The sequence below is a fragment of the Lutzomyia longipalpis genome, chromosome 1, assembly GCF_024334085.1.
Source record: "Lutzomyia longipalpis isolate SR_M1_2022 chromosome 1, ASM2433408v1".
NCBI lineage: Eukaryota > Metazoa > Arthropoda > Insecta > Diptera > Psychodidae > Lutzomyia > Lutzomyia longipalpis.
The window spans coordinates 22382210-22396254 of record NC_074707.1 but is presented as its reverse complement, the minus strand read 5'-3'; the positions used below and the strand labels follow the sequence as shown (position 1 = coordinate 22396254).

Below are 14045 nucleotides of genomic sequence, written 5' to 3'. Positions count from 1 at the left end.
TTCCCTAATCCTGAGCGGGAATTATAACAACTTCCTGAAACCATAAATACGACAAAAAAAAAACAATTAAAAGTAAAAAAAAAAACAATTTAGACTGTTGAGGAGGATTTTATTTCCAGATCAACGTGCTTAAGCGACAGAGCTGGCGTTTGAAGCGATACGTGGCCACAAGTCTGCGCACTCTTTAGCCACAGGCCCCGTAATTGCTGATCCTTTCATTTCGCCTTTGTTGTTTACAATTACGCCAGCATTGTCCTCAAAATAAATGAACACACCGTCCTTCCTTCTGAATGGTTTGCGCTGCCGAATGACAACGGCAGGCATTACCTAAAAAAAACACATTGCAATTAATTTTTTATGTTTCTTGGAAATAAAAGAGGGAACATACCTTCTTCCTCAGCTCAGGTTTGCCCTTCTTCACCGTGGCCACAAACATGTCACCGACACCGGCCGCGGGAAGACGATTCAAACGCCCCTTGATGCCATGGACTGCAATTACGTACAGATTCTTGGCACCTGTATTGTCGGCGCAATTGATCACGGCGCCTACTGGCAAACCCAGGGATATCCGGAATTTTCCTCCGGCGGAACCTCCTCGTCCTGCAAAATACCAAAAAACAAGTAATTAGACTACTAAATCGACAAAATCCTTGGAAGTCACTGCTAATGTTGCAATGAAAGAGAAATCCGGATCGATCATTCCGGGGAAAATATGGCTTGTTGTCACTTTTACTTTAACATTGAAATTCCGTGAAAAACTTCGTGATTTCCATTGCAATTTCAACACATTATCTTAGCGCACATTGTGAACTAAAGATTAACATTAAATTTTAAGCAAAAATTAAAGTATTTTAGGGATAAAATGCAAAATTTACCTCGCTTAGACATGAGCACGTTTTTCAACCAATGACAAACGATTGGAAAGGAAGCAAATTTCCAATCACACACCGGAAATCCAATGGAAGTGTACTTCGAAATTCCATTCGAAATTGACATAACCTCATATTTTGTTATTTTTGAATTCCAGTTATTTGATTTTAACCTCTAGGCCGCCAAGCGGGGTCGTTGAACGACCCCAGCCCTATATTTCGTGCTATAACTTAATAAATATAAAAGATACCATTCCCATCTTTTGGAAATAAGTTCTTTGGTTATCTGAGAAGGTTGTGTAAAAATTTCAGCTCAATCCGTCCACCACAAGAAAAGTTATTAAGGAAAATGTAGAAGAAGGGAATTCAAAAATTGGTGTAACGGCCATGCTGCGAAAAATTTCTTAGAATGAAGTTAGTCACATCATAAATCATATGGTTGAAGGGGGTTGAAGGGTTGTGTTTACTTTCTCACTTTACCATCTCAGTGTCAGAATTATCGCGAATAAGTGACATAAACAACATAAAACATAATTAGAAGCATATAAATGTGCAAAACAATAAAGAATATTCGAGAAATATTGCCATTTATCACGGTGCGGGAAGTGAGGGGAATGTGGGGAAGTAGTGAAAAAAAATAGCAGTTGCGGTCAACTTCGTGGCAAATTTCTCACGAAGAAAGTGTGAAAAATGAGTGAAAAATGTTTTTCCCTAATATCTTCTTCTGCGTGTTTCCGGGTGGCGAATTTGTGATGCAAGGGGCAAGAGGACTATATAAGGAGTCTAAAGGTAGTGACCCGACAGTTCCCGGTTTTATAGTTTATGAGAAAATCGACTTCCTTCTTGGGGTCGTTCAACGACCCCACCTTGGCGCTCTAAGGAATCTCCAAGGTCTTGGCGGCCAGCAGGTTAATGAGAATAATTCTGAGTAAGTTAGGGAGATTTGCAATGAAGTTTATAGGTAAGGATAAATTAATGAGTATTTACAAGTTTTCTCTATTAATGAATTAATTATTTAATTATAGATATTGGTGCCAATCTTACGGATCCCATGTTCCAGGTTTGTGGGAATATTTCTTTCTGAATGCCGGGATTTTTTTTGTACATTGCAAAATTACATTTTCAGGGAATATACGGAGGATCTAAGAAGCATGAAGCTGATTTGGATATTGTCCTCAAGAGATGCTGGGACATTGGGATGCAAAAGATCATTGTCACGTGCGGAAGTGTGAATGATATTGCCGAAGCTGCAAAAGTTATTGAGAGAGATGGTAAATTAGATTCAAGAAATTTTTATTATTCTTCTAAAAGTCTTTCTTGTCTCCCATCTAGATCGCTTGGTAATGACTGTTGGTTGTCATCCGACGAGATGCTCAGAGTTCCTTGCTGATCCAGATGAATACTTAAAAAATCTCACCACGTCAATTGAAAAGTTCAAACAGAAAGTCGTGGCTGTTGGAGAAATTGGTCTTGACTATGATCGTCTTCATTTCTGTGAGAAAGACATTCAGAAGAAATATTTTGATATACAGCTACAGCTAGCAGAAGAATTCAAACTACCACTCTTCTTGCATTGCCGAAACTCCCATGAGGACTTTATTGAGATCATCGAAAAGAATCGGGACAAGATCAAGTGTGGAGGTGTTGTGCATTCCTTCGATGGGAATATCGATGAGGCGGAGAAACTAATAGATTTGGGATTCTTTATTGGTCTCAATGGATGTTCCCTGAAAACTGAGGACAATCTGCAGGTTGTGAGTTTGCTTCCAGCTGAGAAAATTATGATTGAAACTGATGCTCCTTGGTGTGGGATCCGTCCAAGTCATGCTAGTGCCAAGTTTGTTAAGACTAAATTCCCCACAGTGAAGAGGAAGGAAAAGTGGACTGCCGATCAACTTATTGATGGAAGATGTGAACCAATACAAATCTAGTAAGACAAGCTAAAGATTTTTTTTTTTAATTTCTTGCCTCAATCTGTTTTAATTTTTTTTTTTTCAGTCAAGTGCTTGAAGTCATTGCTGGTGTAAAAGGGGAGGATGAGGAAAAGTTGGCTGATTTGTTCTACAAGAACACTATGAGTGTCTTTTTCCCGAATGAACTTGAATAAAAGAATTTTCTTCTTTGCCAAAATCTGGATTTTTTTTAGCGCCAACATTTTCGAAAATGAACACGTAGCATGAACATGAAACATGTACATGAAACGTGCGTGAAACAGGGACGACGTGTCAGTGTTGAAAAGAGTATTCTTTGGGAAAAAAGTGAAAAATAGCTGGGAAAACTGTGTGAAAATGCTGACAAACTTTGAAACAAAGTCCGCCCGTGTGAAAGGATTGTCCTTTCATCCGAAACGGCCATGGGTTCTGGCCAGGTAAAGAGAAAACCAACATGTTTTGCGGCTCATATCCGGTAGTCGTTTTCCTGAATTATTTTACTAATTCCTGCTTGTTTAGCTTGCACAATGGGGTCATCCAGCTGTGGGACTATCGGATGCACACCCTTCTTGAGAAATTTGATGAGCACGATGGTCCAGTGAGGGGTATTTGCTTCCACAGTCAGCAACCCCTATTTGTGTCCGGAGGTGATGATTTCAAGATTAAGGTGGGAGTTTTTCTAGACACAAGAGTGCCCCAAATCTAATGATTTTATGATTTCCTGGCAGGTGTGGAACTATAAGCAGCGACGGTGCACATTCACTCTTCTTGGGCATCTGGATTATGTCCGTACAACCGTGTTCCACGAGGAGTATCCATGGATTCTGAGTGCTTCCGATGATCAAACAATCAGGATTTGGAATTGGCAATCGCGCACGTGCATAAGTGTTCTCACGGGGCACAATCACTACGTGATGTGTGCTCTATTCCACCCCACCGAGGATCAAATTGTGTCTGCATCGCTCGACCAGACAGTCCGGGTGTGGGATATCTCAGGTACTGCCAATCGAGATGGAATGAAAGGTAGGATTGTATCGGTAGGAGACACGTGTGTTATGTTGAAACCCTATTTATCGAAATTCACAAAAAAAAATGAAGCAATGCATGATTGTTGAGATGGTTTGGATGTCTTTCACAAAACTCTCCTCCCGGACATGACATCTCTTCTTATGGTAATGGATTCTCACTTCTCATTCACTTTTTTTTTCATTGGTTTAGAGCTTTTCCAATAAGAGTAGTATCACAATGAAGACTAAAGGGAAACAGGATGACAAATCCTGCTAGACCTTAATCTTCATAAATTCTTTATTTTGGGATTGAATATTTTGTCTCCTCTAATTATTTTTTTTTCAACAATTACTTGTTATATGATGTGAATTTTTCTAATGATTAATTTCCCATACGGTAGGTTTGCGGAAGAAGAACGTAGCTCCTGGGCCAAGTGGATTGGAAGAACATCTTAAAAATCCCGGAACAACAGATCTCTTCGGGCAAGCGGATGCTGTGGTTAAGCACGTGCTGGAGGGCCACGATCGCGGTGTCAACTGGGCTAGTTTTCATCCCCACATGCCCCTCATTGTATCCGGAGCGGATGATCGACAGATAAAACTGTGGCGTATGAATGAATACAAAGCCTGGGAGGTGGACACATGTCGGGGTCACTACAACAATGTTTCATGTGTCCTGTTCCACCCACGACAGGAGCTCATTATATCCAATAGCGAGGATAAGAGTATCCGTGTGTGGGATATGACAAAGAGACAGTGCCTCCATACATTCCGTCGGGAGCATGAGCGTTTCTGGGTGCTAGCTGCTCATCCGACACTCAATCTCTTTGCCGCTGGTCACGATGCTGGTATGATTGTCTTTAAGCTTGAGCGTGAGAGACCAGCTTACACGGTGCATGGGAATATTTTGTACTATGTGAAGGAGCGTGTTCTCAAGAAATTGGACTTGACCACAACGAAGGAATCAAGTGTGACTCAACTGCGGGGCAGTGGGAAGATTCCCGTGTACAGTATCTCCTACAATCCAGCCCTCAATGCGATGCTTCTCTGCTCGAGAACGTCCAATATGGAGAATAGTACGTATGAGTTGTATAGCTTGCCCAAGGACACTGACACGACCAGCAGCTCTGAGGTAGAATGCAAAAGATCTTCCGGGATAACTGCCTTGTGGGTGGCAAGGAATCGTTTTGCCGTATTCGATCGCAACAATCAGCTTGTGGTGAAGAATTTCAAGAATGAAGTTACAAAGAAAATTCAAGCTCCACCATGCGATGAGATCTTCTATGCTGGCACGGGGATGCTACTCCTACGTGATCCTGACTACGTCACTCTATATGACGTTCAGCAGCTCGTGGTGATTGCACAGGTGAAAATTTCAAAGTGTCGCTACGTGGTGTGGTCACCGGATATGTCCCACGTGGCTCTTTTGGGTAAGCACACCGTCAACATTTGCAACAGACGCTTGGAGTCTCTGTGCAACATTTTGGAGAATACACGCGTTAAGTCAGGTGCATGGGATGATAGTGGGGTATTCATATACACCACCAGCAATCACATCAAGTATGCCATCACAAATGGCGATCATGGGATCATTAGAACGCTCGATCTTCCCATTTACATCACAAAGGTGAAGGGAACGCAAGTTTTCTGCTTGGATCGTGAATGCCGGGCTCGTGTTATGAATATCGATCCAACGGAGTATAAATTCAAGCTAGCACTGATTAATCGCAAATATGAGGAAGTTCTGCATATGGTACGCAATGCCAGACTCGTTGGCCAGAGTATTATTGCATATCTGCAGCAGAAGGGCTATCCGGAAGTTGCTCTGCACTTTGTCAAAGACGAAAAGACAAGATTTAATCTTTCTCTCGAGTGTGGAAACATTGAGGTGGCACTAGAAGCAGCCAAGGCTTTGGATGACAAGGCATGCTGGGAGAGACTTGGCCAGGTTGCCCTTATGCAGGGTAATCATCAAGTTGTGGAGATGTGCTACCAGAGAACGAAGAACTTTGATAAACTCTCCTTTTTGTACCTCATCACGGGGAATTTGGAGAAGTTGAAGAAGATGACAAAAATTGCAGAAATTCGAAAGGATACCTCGGCACAGTATCAAGGAGCTCTGTTGCTTGGAGATGTGGGGGAAAGGATTAATATTCTAAAAAATTGCGGGCATTCCTCCTTGGCCTATCTGACTGCAGCCACGCACGGATTCACAGAGGAAGCTGAAAAGCTTCGGGAGGATATTAGTCAGGGTAAAGAGGTGCCACCACTGAATCCCAATGCGGTATTCCTAAAGCCACCTGTACCGGTGCAGCAAGCTGAAGCCAATTGGCCCCTTCTAACGGTGTCCAGGAGCTTCTTCGATGCCGCTATGACGACAAAAGCATCAAAGGGTGTACATCAGGCGTTGGCTTTTGAAGCACCAACAGATGGTGGTGTGACTGAGGGTTGGGGAGCCGATGCGGAGCTTGATTTGGATGAAAATGACGATCTGGATGAGTTCAAGGATGCCGAGAAGGGTGAAGAAGGTGAAGCAGAAGCCGGGCCAGGATGGGATGTAGATGAAGTGGAACTACCGGAAGAACTGATGCTTAATCTCAAGGCATCCGAAGATGGTTCAGGTGGATTTGTGGCACCAACAAAGGGACTATCTCAGGCACAAATTTGGAGTAGCAATTCCCAACTTGTGGCTGATCATCTTCGTGCTGGTGCCTTTGACAGTGCATTCAGGTGAGTAAAGAGAATTTTGCTAAATCTTGAAAATTCAATAATTCCTTTAATTTCTCTTCTTTTCTGCCAACAGACTCCTCAATGATCAAGTGGGAGTTGTTAACTTTTTGCCCTACCGGAAGCTTGCTATGAATATTTTTGCTGGGTCACGAACATCCTATAAAGCCCTTCCGGGTTTACCGTCAATGTTTGCCCATCCCAATCGCAATTGGAAGGATACAAATCTCAAAAATAATCGTCCAGTATTGGCTCTAAAGCTCAATGACCTCGTACAGAATTTGCAGAAATGCTACCAACTCACAACTGGTGGGAAATTCACAGAGGCCGTTGAGAAATTCCAATTGATTGCAATATCAATCCCGCTGCTCATTGTGGACAGTCGACAGGACATCTCGGAGGCACAGCAACTCCTCACGATATGCAAGGAGTACGTTGTTGGATTGCAAATGGAGACAAAACGCAAGGGATTGCCAAAAGGAACTTTGGAGGAGCAACAGAGACTCTGTGAGATGGCAGCCTACTTTACGCACTGCAATCTTCAGCCAGTCCATCAGATTCTTACCCTGAGAACGGCACTCAATATGTTCTTCAAACTCAAAAACTACAAGACAGCCGCCTCATTTGCCAGGCGTCTCTTGGAATTGGGCCCGAGAATGGAGGTGGCACAGCAGGCGCGAAAGATGCTCCAAGCGTGCGAGATGAATCTCACGGATGAGCACAATCTGCTGTACGATGAACACAATCCCTTCAACCTATGCGCCGTCACCTACAAGCCAATCTACAGGGGTCAACCTGAGGAGAAGTGCCCACTCTGTGGAGCCACCTACAATCCCGATTTCAAGGGAATTCAGTGTGTTGTCTGCGGGGTAGCGGAAGTGGGGAAGAATGTGATTGGTTTGAGAATCTGTCATCTGCAATTCCGATAAATTTATTCAAGCATTTTCGCAAGGATTTATCTATCATTCTTTTAATTGTATTTCATATTATTATTGGTCAATAAAATACTTATTATTTACTTTCAATTATTGATTGATTTTATTGAGTAGAAAAAGAATTTTCGCTGATCTGAAAATAAAATAAAAATTCCGCAGAGCATGAGGTTGAAAGAGTGAGATAGAAATAGTGATATGTACATATATGTAGCAACCGCCTGTCATTTCTCATCTCGCGCAACCTCTGGATTTTCATCAATTTTCCTGCTGAAATATGGATGCTGATTTTGCGGAAGCACTCCAGGTTGTTGGGTAAGTTTACACTAAAGTGAAAGAAATGAATTTAAGCCAAAAATTCCACCATTTAATGGGATAAATTTACAGATACACCGGAAACAGCAGTGCGGTGTTCCAGGAAAAGAACCTAAATGCGGAGGCGCGGGCTGTTCTTGTGTGGCTCACGAATGAAATTCGTGTTTTGGGGAACATCGATGAACAGCTGGTCGATGATGGGGATTTGGATTCATTCCGGATGACACTTTCGAGTTTCCTCAAGGAGATGAAGTGCCCTTTCAGTAGCCTCACGGATGGCATGAATAAGAATCGTTTTGACTCAATGGAATCTCTAAGTTTGCTTTTCAACTTCCTAATCAACGAATTAATGGCAATGAAGATGGTCAAGGCAAATCGGCCGAAAGATACAAGCAATGTGATAACTCTCGAGGAATCTCCCACAGCAGCAGCCCTGAAGGAACTTGCAATGGGTTTGAGTATGGGGAAGCCACCAGAGAATTTCCCATGCAAGGCTCTCTTCGATAAGATCGATTCCCGGCTGGCCGAGGTGATGCAGAAAGCCGGCGCAAAGCGCATTGGGAAGCCTCTCTTTAATCCCAGCAAAACTCTCACGGGAGAGCAGTGGCAGAAATTGGTGAAACTCCAGCAGGAACTTGACTTAGAGTATGACTTGAGGCGAAAGATGCTCCTTACGCGACTTGACGTGACTGTTCAGTCGTTCCAGTGGTCAGATCGCCTCAAGAGCAAAGGTGATGAGATCTACCAACGCTACAATCTCAAGCGACAACATCTCGATACCCTCCAGACTGGGGGGAAGAATACCACTATATCGGCACTCCTAGCAGCTCGCGATCGTCTTGTTATTATTGAGAAAACCAGCAGTGCTGCTGTACGGAGGAATACCCAGAGTAAGATTCAGCGGCATATTATTGGGCAGGTACCAGATCGAGGTGGAAGGGCATGGGAACATGCTCCACCACCACCGGAAATGCCTTCGTGGCAGAAAAATCGATCCACCGGTGGACCTGGTGGTGGTCGTGGTGGTGGAAGGGTGAGAAAATTTCAAAAATTGCGATAAATAGAAAAAATTTGCATGATTTTTAATGAATTTTTGTGATTGGCCCTCTAGAAAAAAAAATGTTAAAATGATTCACGTTGACGTCTTTCTTATCAGGGAGGTGGGAGTGGGGGCAGAGGTGGCTTCCAGCAGAATCAGGGCTACTCGAATTATCAGCAATCGCAACAGCAATACTCAAATTATCAGTCTCAGGGCAACCAGTACTACGATAATCGCTCCGACGGTGGCCAGCATCGTGGCGGAAATCAAGGTAGTCGCGTTCAAGGCGGCTGGTCTCAGAAAGGTAACTAACTGCCTGGGATTTAAGGAATACCAGTAAGGTGAATAATTTGCAATAATATTCAATGATTTCAGGTTCTGATAACTATCGCCGTGATAATCGCGATAGCTACAGCAATCGCAACCAGCAGGACTACCAGGATCAAGGCTATAGAGGTCACGGGGGTCACAACAATCAAGGGAACTATAACCAGAATCAGGGGGGGAACTACAACCAGTGGGGCGGCCATAATCAAGGAGGCCATAATAATCAAGGTGGCGGCTACAACCAAGGAGGAGGCTACAATCAAGGACGTTCCTCCAACTATCGTGGCGGTCGTCGTTAAGTGCTTTCCAAGAAAATTCTCATATATCCAGAAAAATCTCCTTATGCATCAGCTCTAAAATCTCAATTTTATTTTAATTTATTTCCATTTTGCTGTGTGTCCTTCACACTAAATTCTTTTTTGCATAAAGTATTGTTTTTTTTATTTTAATTAGAGATCTTCGGTGCTGTAGCGATACGCCTCCTCCTGAAGAGCTTTCTTTTTATTCTGCACATCAAACCATTTCTTCTCGTACCCATTGGATCTATCCACGCCATCCCAACGATACCCTGGTCGGATATTGAATCGATTATCTTGATATGGGCCTCTGTATGTTGGCATGGTGGCCGTCTTGCTGTCCTTTTGCTTCTCACGCTCCTTCTGTCGTATGTACTCAAGCATTGGATCCCCTTCGCGCTCCTGTTGCTTCAGGTAGTTGTCCAAGTCCTTGTCGTCTGAATATCGTGCCACGGGTTTACTCATCTCATGGATCTCTTCATCCATCTTCTGCTGAAAATCCTCAACTTGCTTCAAACCCTTTCCCCAGCGATCATACACCGCCTTCTTCTCCTGCTCCTTCTGATCTTTCTCACGCTCCTTCTCTGCTTCTCGATCAAGATCCCTAATCCTGCCTGTTCTCTTGTCACGCATCACCATTGATGCATTCCTCCCAGATACCTCATCACTCATTTGATTAAATGCCTCAGCATCACGTTTCCGTATCTTATCACTTTCCACCCTCAGTGATTTTGCATCCTGCAATCCAGCTGTCTTTCCCTCAAGAGTCTTTTGCATTTTACTTCGCTCAGGAGAACTGTCGGGAGTTCTGGGCTTTCGTTCCTTTTCTGCATTTCCCGATGGTGGAGGACAGTCATCCCAATCAGGGGTTGTTCCGCGCTTTTTGGGCGAGGAATCAGTTCGGGACTTACTGAAATGTCCTCCCTGATTGCGATGCTTCTCAAATGATGGCCCAGGTGAAGTTTCTGGACTGAATCGCCTCTTTGTAGGAGAAATTCCTGCATTCTGAGTATGTTTCCGCGGAGACCACTCCTGGGCATTTCGATTTCCTCGATTTCCCATTCTTGACTCATTTCTTCTATCGAATGCCGCCTGATTTCCCCTGAAGAAGTCCCCCCTCTGTGACTGATCCTGTCTGTACTCAAAATCTCTTCCTCGACCACCTCGGCCTCCACGACCTCCCCTGCCGTATGAGTCCCTGCCCCTGTTTGACGAATACTGGAAACCTCTATTTCTATCTTGCTGCCAACGCGGTGAATTTGATCTTTCTCTGTTTCTAAACGATTCTTGTGGTGTCCTGTTGCGGTATGACGCATAAAAAGAATTACTTTTGTCTCCCTGGTAGGACGCTTCATACCCTCTTCCGTGACGTTTCGGAGATAAGTCAGAATTAGAGTATTCTGGGCTTCTACGTCGTCGAGGGGGAGAACCTGGACTATTTCCGCGCCTGGAGGAAAAATCTGGACTCTTTCTGCGTCTCGGGGGAGTATCTGGGCTTCTTCTACGTCTTGGTGGTGAATCTGGGCTTCTGCGACGTCTCGGAGGAGATTCAGGACTCCTCTTGCGCTTTGGCTGGAAATCTGGACTCCTCTTGCGGGAATATGGACTCTTTTTGCGTCTTGGTGGGGATACTGGACTCCTCTTGCGCCTTGGTGGTGAATCTGGACTCCTTCTGTGTCTCATGGGAGATTCGGAATTCATCTTGCGCCTTGGTGGGGACTCTGGGCTTCGACGTCTATAAGTCTTTGCCAACATTTTGCGTTTAGGCGATAGATCTCGGCTTCTGCGTCTGGGAGAAGAACTGGAACTTCTTGCAGAGGAACTGGAGCTTTTCCTTCTCTTTGAATTTCGGCTCTTCCTGCGTTCCGGGGATAAATCTGAACTATTCCTACGATGAGGAGTTGAACTTGAGCGCCTTCTGCGTCTCGGGGATAAATCTGGGCTTCTCTTGCGCTTAGGAGATAAATCCGAACTCTTCCTGCGCCGTGGGGGAGATTGGGAACCCGACTTCCTTCTGTGTCTCACAGGTGAAAGATCCGGACTACTGTTGTCCTTCTTCGACCTGGACCTGTATTCGCGTTTCCCTTTGCTTGACTTCTCAATTCGCCCGGATTTTCTATCCAATTCTTGTACCGTGAGGGAGGACTCAAATCCATTGTCATCAGCAATCAACTTCCACTTTGAGCTATTCTTGAAATCTTGCGCTCTCAGTTCCGGTGGACGCTCATCAATTACACCCACCACCTGCGGGGCATCCTCACCAGTGTTCAGCACTTCGAGTTCATCGTCGTGAAGATGCTGAATTTTCGACACATCCACGTCATCATCGATAATAGTAACGCTGGAAAATTGCAAAAAAGGCGTTTTTCAGCGGCGGCCATGGAAAAAAAATTGTTTACACACTAATTTCGTGGAGTTTGTTTCTCACCTCTGCCCCGTAATGGGGCGCTTCTTTTTCTTTTTCTTCTTCTCCTTACCCACGTCGTTGGATAGATACTTCTTCAGATACTCTTTCTGGTCAATCTTTGCACTCATTTTGCATGAAATTCAAGTAAAAATGCATTAAAAACATGCACGCACCGCTCTAAAATTTTTGACACCTTGTCTTTGGCGGAAGGAAGTGAAACGAAAAGTTTGGTTATGGCGCATTTTCTCCCGGAAATTGTACAAAAAAATCAGATAAGTACATTTTATGATAACTATGATGATCTCTCCTTAACGGTACCATCGGATTGACCGAAGAAAGCCTTTTCAGCCATTCGAATGAATAAACCAGTCTCCACTACGCCAGGAATCATGCAGATTTCACGATTTATTTCGGCCCAATTGTGATTTCCTGATGGAAAATGCCAATCCAGTATGAAGTTGCCGTTATCCGTAATACAGGGCCCAGCTTTAGCCACTGCCATTCGCAGCTGAAGCTTTCCCCCAAAGAGATTCTGGATTTTATTGCGAATTGGGATGTATGCCATGGGAACAACTTCAATTGGGATGCCCTTCTTGTATTGCTCTCCCAGCTTTGCGGAGTCCTTGGTGTAGTCCGCCACTACAATCATCTTTTTCGAGCATGAAGCTACAATTTTCTCCTGCAGTAAGCATCCTCCTCCACCCTTTATTAGTGTCAAATCTCCATCGCATTCGTCGGCTCCGTCAATCACGACATCAATTTCTGGATGCAATTCCAGCTCACTCAGCGTGAGACCGTGACCAATGATAAGCTGACGCGCCTGGAAACTAGTTGGTATGCAAGTCACATTGATCTTCTCCTTGGTAACCTTCTTAGCTAGTCGGTGAACAGCGTAGACGACCGTTGATCCACTCCCGATTCCCACAACCTGGCCCGTCTCAATAAATTCATCCACAGCCTTGTATGCGGCAATCTTCTTGGCCTCCTCTAGACTCATTTTATGCAAATAGCGACGAATGTGGCACACAACTGGATTTACTTTCAATAACATTTACTCTTTTAGCCTCGACTGATTCAAATTAGCGAGCCAAACTCCAGCAGTGGGGGGCATTTATCGCTGATAAGAATAATGCCCGCGTGTTAAAAAAACGGGCTGTGATTCTTCCTTCAGTGATCAGTCTAAGTGTGATATTTGATATAAGTTTGGTGGTGCAAACTCTGGGGAAGGCTAACTCGCGCATTGGCTGTGATTCGTGGCGCGAGTCATCCTTCCCCAGAGTTTGCACCACCAAACTTATATCAAATATCACACTTAGACTGATCACTGAAGGAAGAATCACAGCCCGTAAGTGAAACTTACCAGTACATTCCCTTTTCTGATTAATCCATACTCTGCAGCTATCTATTAGACTTTGCATTTACATATATTTAACTTAGCCTCTGAAGGAAGAATCACAGCCCGTAAGTGAAACTTACCATGTACATTCCCTTTTCTTATTAATCTATACTATACTGCTATATATATTTTAACGTTATATTTTACTTTGCATTTACATTTATATACTTTATATACCTTATATATAAGGCGCCCCGCTTCGCGGGGCGCCAAATAGTTAGCGTACTAATTAAACATGCAACTATATATATTTATATATTACCGTTATATTTTACTCTGCATTTATATTCATATACCTTATATATAAGGCGCCCCGCTTCGCGGTGCGCCTAAGAATTTGCGTGTTAATTAAATAAGAAATTAAAACCCTTTTATCTCCTGAACGGCTCCATAGATTTTCTTAAATAACCTGTTGTTGGAAAGGTATTGACCTCAGCTATAACATACTGAAATTTTAACGAAATGCATAATACAGTTTTTGAGATATTTAGGCTTAAAAATTTTGGATATGTAAAACATTGACTTTAGCGCCTCTTGCGGTCATTTCTCGAAATTTCAATGTTCTAGATATTTGTAGGGCTTCACGAAACCTTTCATTTGCGCTTGAGTTGATTAAAATCGGACTTGTAGAACCCGAGATATGACATGCCAACTTTGGAAGGCTATATCTCGAGAACGGCGACATAGATTTTCTTCATTTTTGGCATGGAGATAGATAATATAGTCAACTATAACATACTGAAATTTCATCCAAATCTATCGTACAGTTTTCGAGATATTCATCGAAAACTAATCGAAA

The 14045-nt window shown here is 43.5% G+C and overlaps 6 protein-coding genes across 9 annotated transcripts; 3 read left to right on the top strand and 3 right to left on the bottom strand.

Moving 5' to 3' along the window:
- Positions 1 to 88: 88 nt before the first annotated feature.
- Positions 89 to 1001, bottom strand: LOC129797114 (60S ribosomal protein L23). The gene is made up of 3 exons (XM_055839433.1): positions 876 to 1001; positions 389 to 600; positions 89 to 327 (listed from the first exon to the last, which is right to left on the bottom strand). The coding sequence occupies exons 1-3, from the start codon at positions 994 to 996 to the stop codon at positions 130 to 132; spliced, it is 531 nt and encodes a 176-aa protein (XP_055695408.1). The 5' UTR covers positions 997 to 1001; the 3' UTR covers positions 89 to 129.
- LOC129797111 (deoxyribonuclease TATDN1) lies at positions 990 to 2999 on the top strand. Of its 3 annotated transcripts, XM_055839427.1 has the most exons (6): positions 990 to 1041; positions 1783 to 1830; positions 1895 to 1929; positions 1996 to 2140; positions 2202 to 2799; positions 2868 to 2999. In XM_055839427.1, coding segments are annotated over exons 1-6 (936 nt in total). In that variant the 5' UTR covers positions 990 to 1040; the 3' UTR covers positions 2977 to 2999. The 3 variants fall into 3 exon arrangements, with proteins under 3 accessions (XP_055695402.1, XP_055695405.1, XP_055695404.1); XM_055839430.1 differs by lacking the exon at positions 990 to 1041 and having other exon boundaries at positions 1042 to 1797; XM_055839429.1 differs by lacking the exon at positions 990 to 1041 and having other exon boundaries at positions 1042 to 1830.
- Positions 3000 to 3060: 61 nt separating this feature from the next.
- Positions 3061 to 7559, top strand: LOC129797100 (coatomer subunit alpha). 2 transcript variants are annotated; one of them, XM_055839415.1, is made up of 5 exons: positions 3061 to 3237; positions 3320 to 3467; positions 3529 to 3796; positions 4209 to 6537; positions 6611 to 7559. In XM_055839415.1, the coding sequence occupies exons 1-5, from the start codon at positions 3158 to 3160 to the stop codon at positions 7461 to 7463; spliced, it is 3678 nt and encodes a 1225-aa protein (XP_055695390.1). In that variant the 5' UTR covers positions 3061 to 3157; the 3' UTR covers positions 7464 to 7559. The 2 variants fall into 2 exon arrangements, with proteins under 2 accessions (XP_055695390.1, XP_055695389.1); XM_055839414.1 differs by having other exon boundaries at positions 3529 to 3823.
- A 99-nt stretch (positions 7560 to 7658) lies between these two features.
- On the top strand, positions 7659 to 9575 carry LOC129797108 (protein FAM98B). The gene is made up of 4 exons (XM_055839424.1): positions 7659 to 7781; positions 7854 to 8814; positions 8938 to 9124; positions 9196 to 9575. The coding sequence occupies exons 1-4, from the start codon at positions 7744 to 7746 to the stop codon at positions 9444 to 9446; spliced, it is 1437 nt and encodes a 478-aa protein (XP_055695399.1). The 5' UTR covers positions 7659 to 7743; the 3' UTR covers positions 9447 to 9575.
- On the bottom strand, positions 9495 to 11990 carry LOC129797105 (BUD13 homolog). The gene is made up of 2 exons (XM_055839421.1): positions 11872 to 11990; positions 9495 to 11784 (listed from the first exon to the last, which is right to left on the bottom strand). Exons 1-2 carry the CDS (start codon positions 11976 to 11978, stop codon positions 9597 to 9599), a joined length of 2295 nt encoding a protein of 764 aa, XP_055695396.1. The 5' UTR covers positions 11979 to 11990; the 3' UTR covers positions 9495 to 9596.
- An 86-nt stretch (positions 11991 to 12076) lies between these two features.
- On the bottom strand, positions 12077 to 12995 carry LOC129797112 (ribose-5-phosphate isomerase). Its single transcript, XM_055839431.1, has one exon. It carries the CDS (start codon positions 12899 to 12901, stop codon positions 12143 to 12145), a length of 759 nt encoding a protein of 252 aa, XP_055695406.1. The 5' UTR covers positions 12902 to 12995; the 3' UTR covers positions 12077 to 12142.
- Between the last annotated feature and the right edge of the window lie 1050 nt (positions 12996 to 14045).

Coding starts and splice junctions, on each gene's coding strand:
- LOC129797114 (XM_055839433.1), bottom strand. CDS start 996: ATGTCAATTTCGAATGGAATTTCGAAGTACACTTCCATTGGATTTCCG. Junction 601..875: donor CGTGCTCATGTCTAAGCGAG/GTAAATTTTGCA, acceptor GGTATTTTGCAG/GACGAGGAGGTTCCGCCGGA. Junction 328..388: donor AACCTGAGCTGAGGAAGAAG/GTATGTTCCCTC, acceptor TGTTTTTTTTAG/GTAATGCCTGCCGTTGTCAT.
- LOC129797111 (XM_055839427.1), top strand. Junction 1,831..1,894: donor ATTTGCAATGAAGTTTATAG/GTAAGGATAAAT, acceptor ATTTAATTATAG/ATATTGGTGCCAATCTTACG. Junction 1,930..1,995: donor TTACGGATCCCATGTTCCAG/GTTTGTGGGAAT, acceptor TTACATTTTCAG/GGAATATACGGAGGATCTAA.
- LOC129797100 (XM_055839414.1), top strand. CDS start 3,158: ATGCTGACAAACTTTGAAACAAAGTCCGCCCGTGTGAAAGGATTGTCC. Junction 3,824..4,208: donor CAATCGAGATGGAATGAAAG/GTAGGATTGTAT, acceptor CCCATACGGTAG/GTTTGCGGAAGAAGAACGTA. Junction 6,538..6,610: donor GCCTTTGACAGTGCATTCAG/GTGAGTAAAGAG, acceptor TTCTGCCAACAG/ACTCCTCAATGATCAAGTGG.
- LOC129797108 (XM_055839424.1), top strand. CDS start 7,744: ATGGATGCTGATTTTGCGGAAGCACTCCAGGTTGTTGG. Junction 7,782..7,853: donor GAAGCACTCCAGGTTGTTGG/GTAAGTTTACAC, acceptor ATAAATTTACAG/ATACACCGGAAACAGCAGTG. Junction 8,815..8,937: donor GTGGTCGTGGTGGTGGAAGG/GTGAGAAAATTT, acceptor CTTTCTTATCAG/GGAGGTGGGAGTGGGGGCAG.
- LOC129797105 (XM_055839421.1), bottom strand. CDS start 11,978: ATGAGTGCAAAGATTGACCAGAAAGAGTATCTGAAGAAGTATCTATCC. Junction 11,785..11,871: donor CGCCCCATTACGGGGCAGAG/GTGAGAAACAAA, acceptor GCAATTTTCCAG/CGTTACTATTATCGATGATG.
- LOC129797112 (XM_055839431.1), bottom strand. CDS start 12,901: ATGTTATTGAAAGTAAATCCAGTTGTGTGCCACATTCGTCGCTATTTG.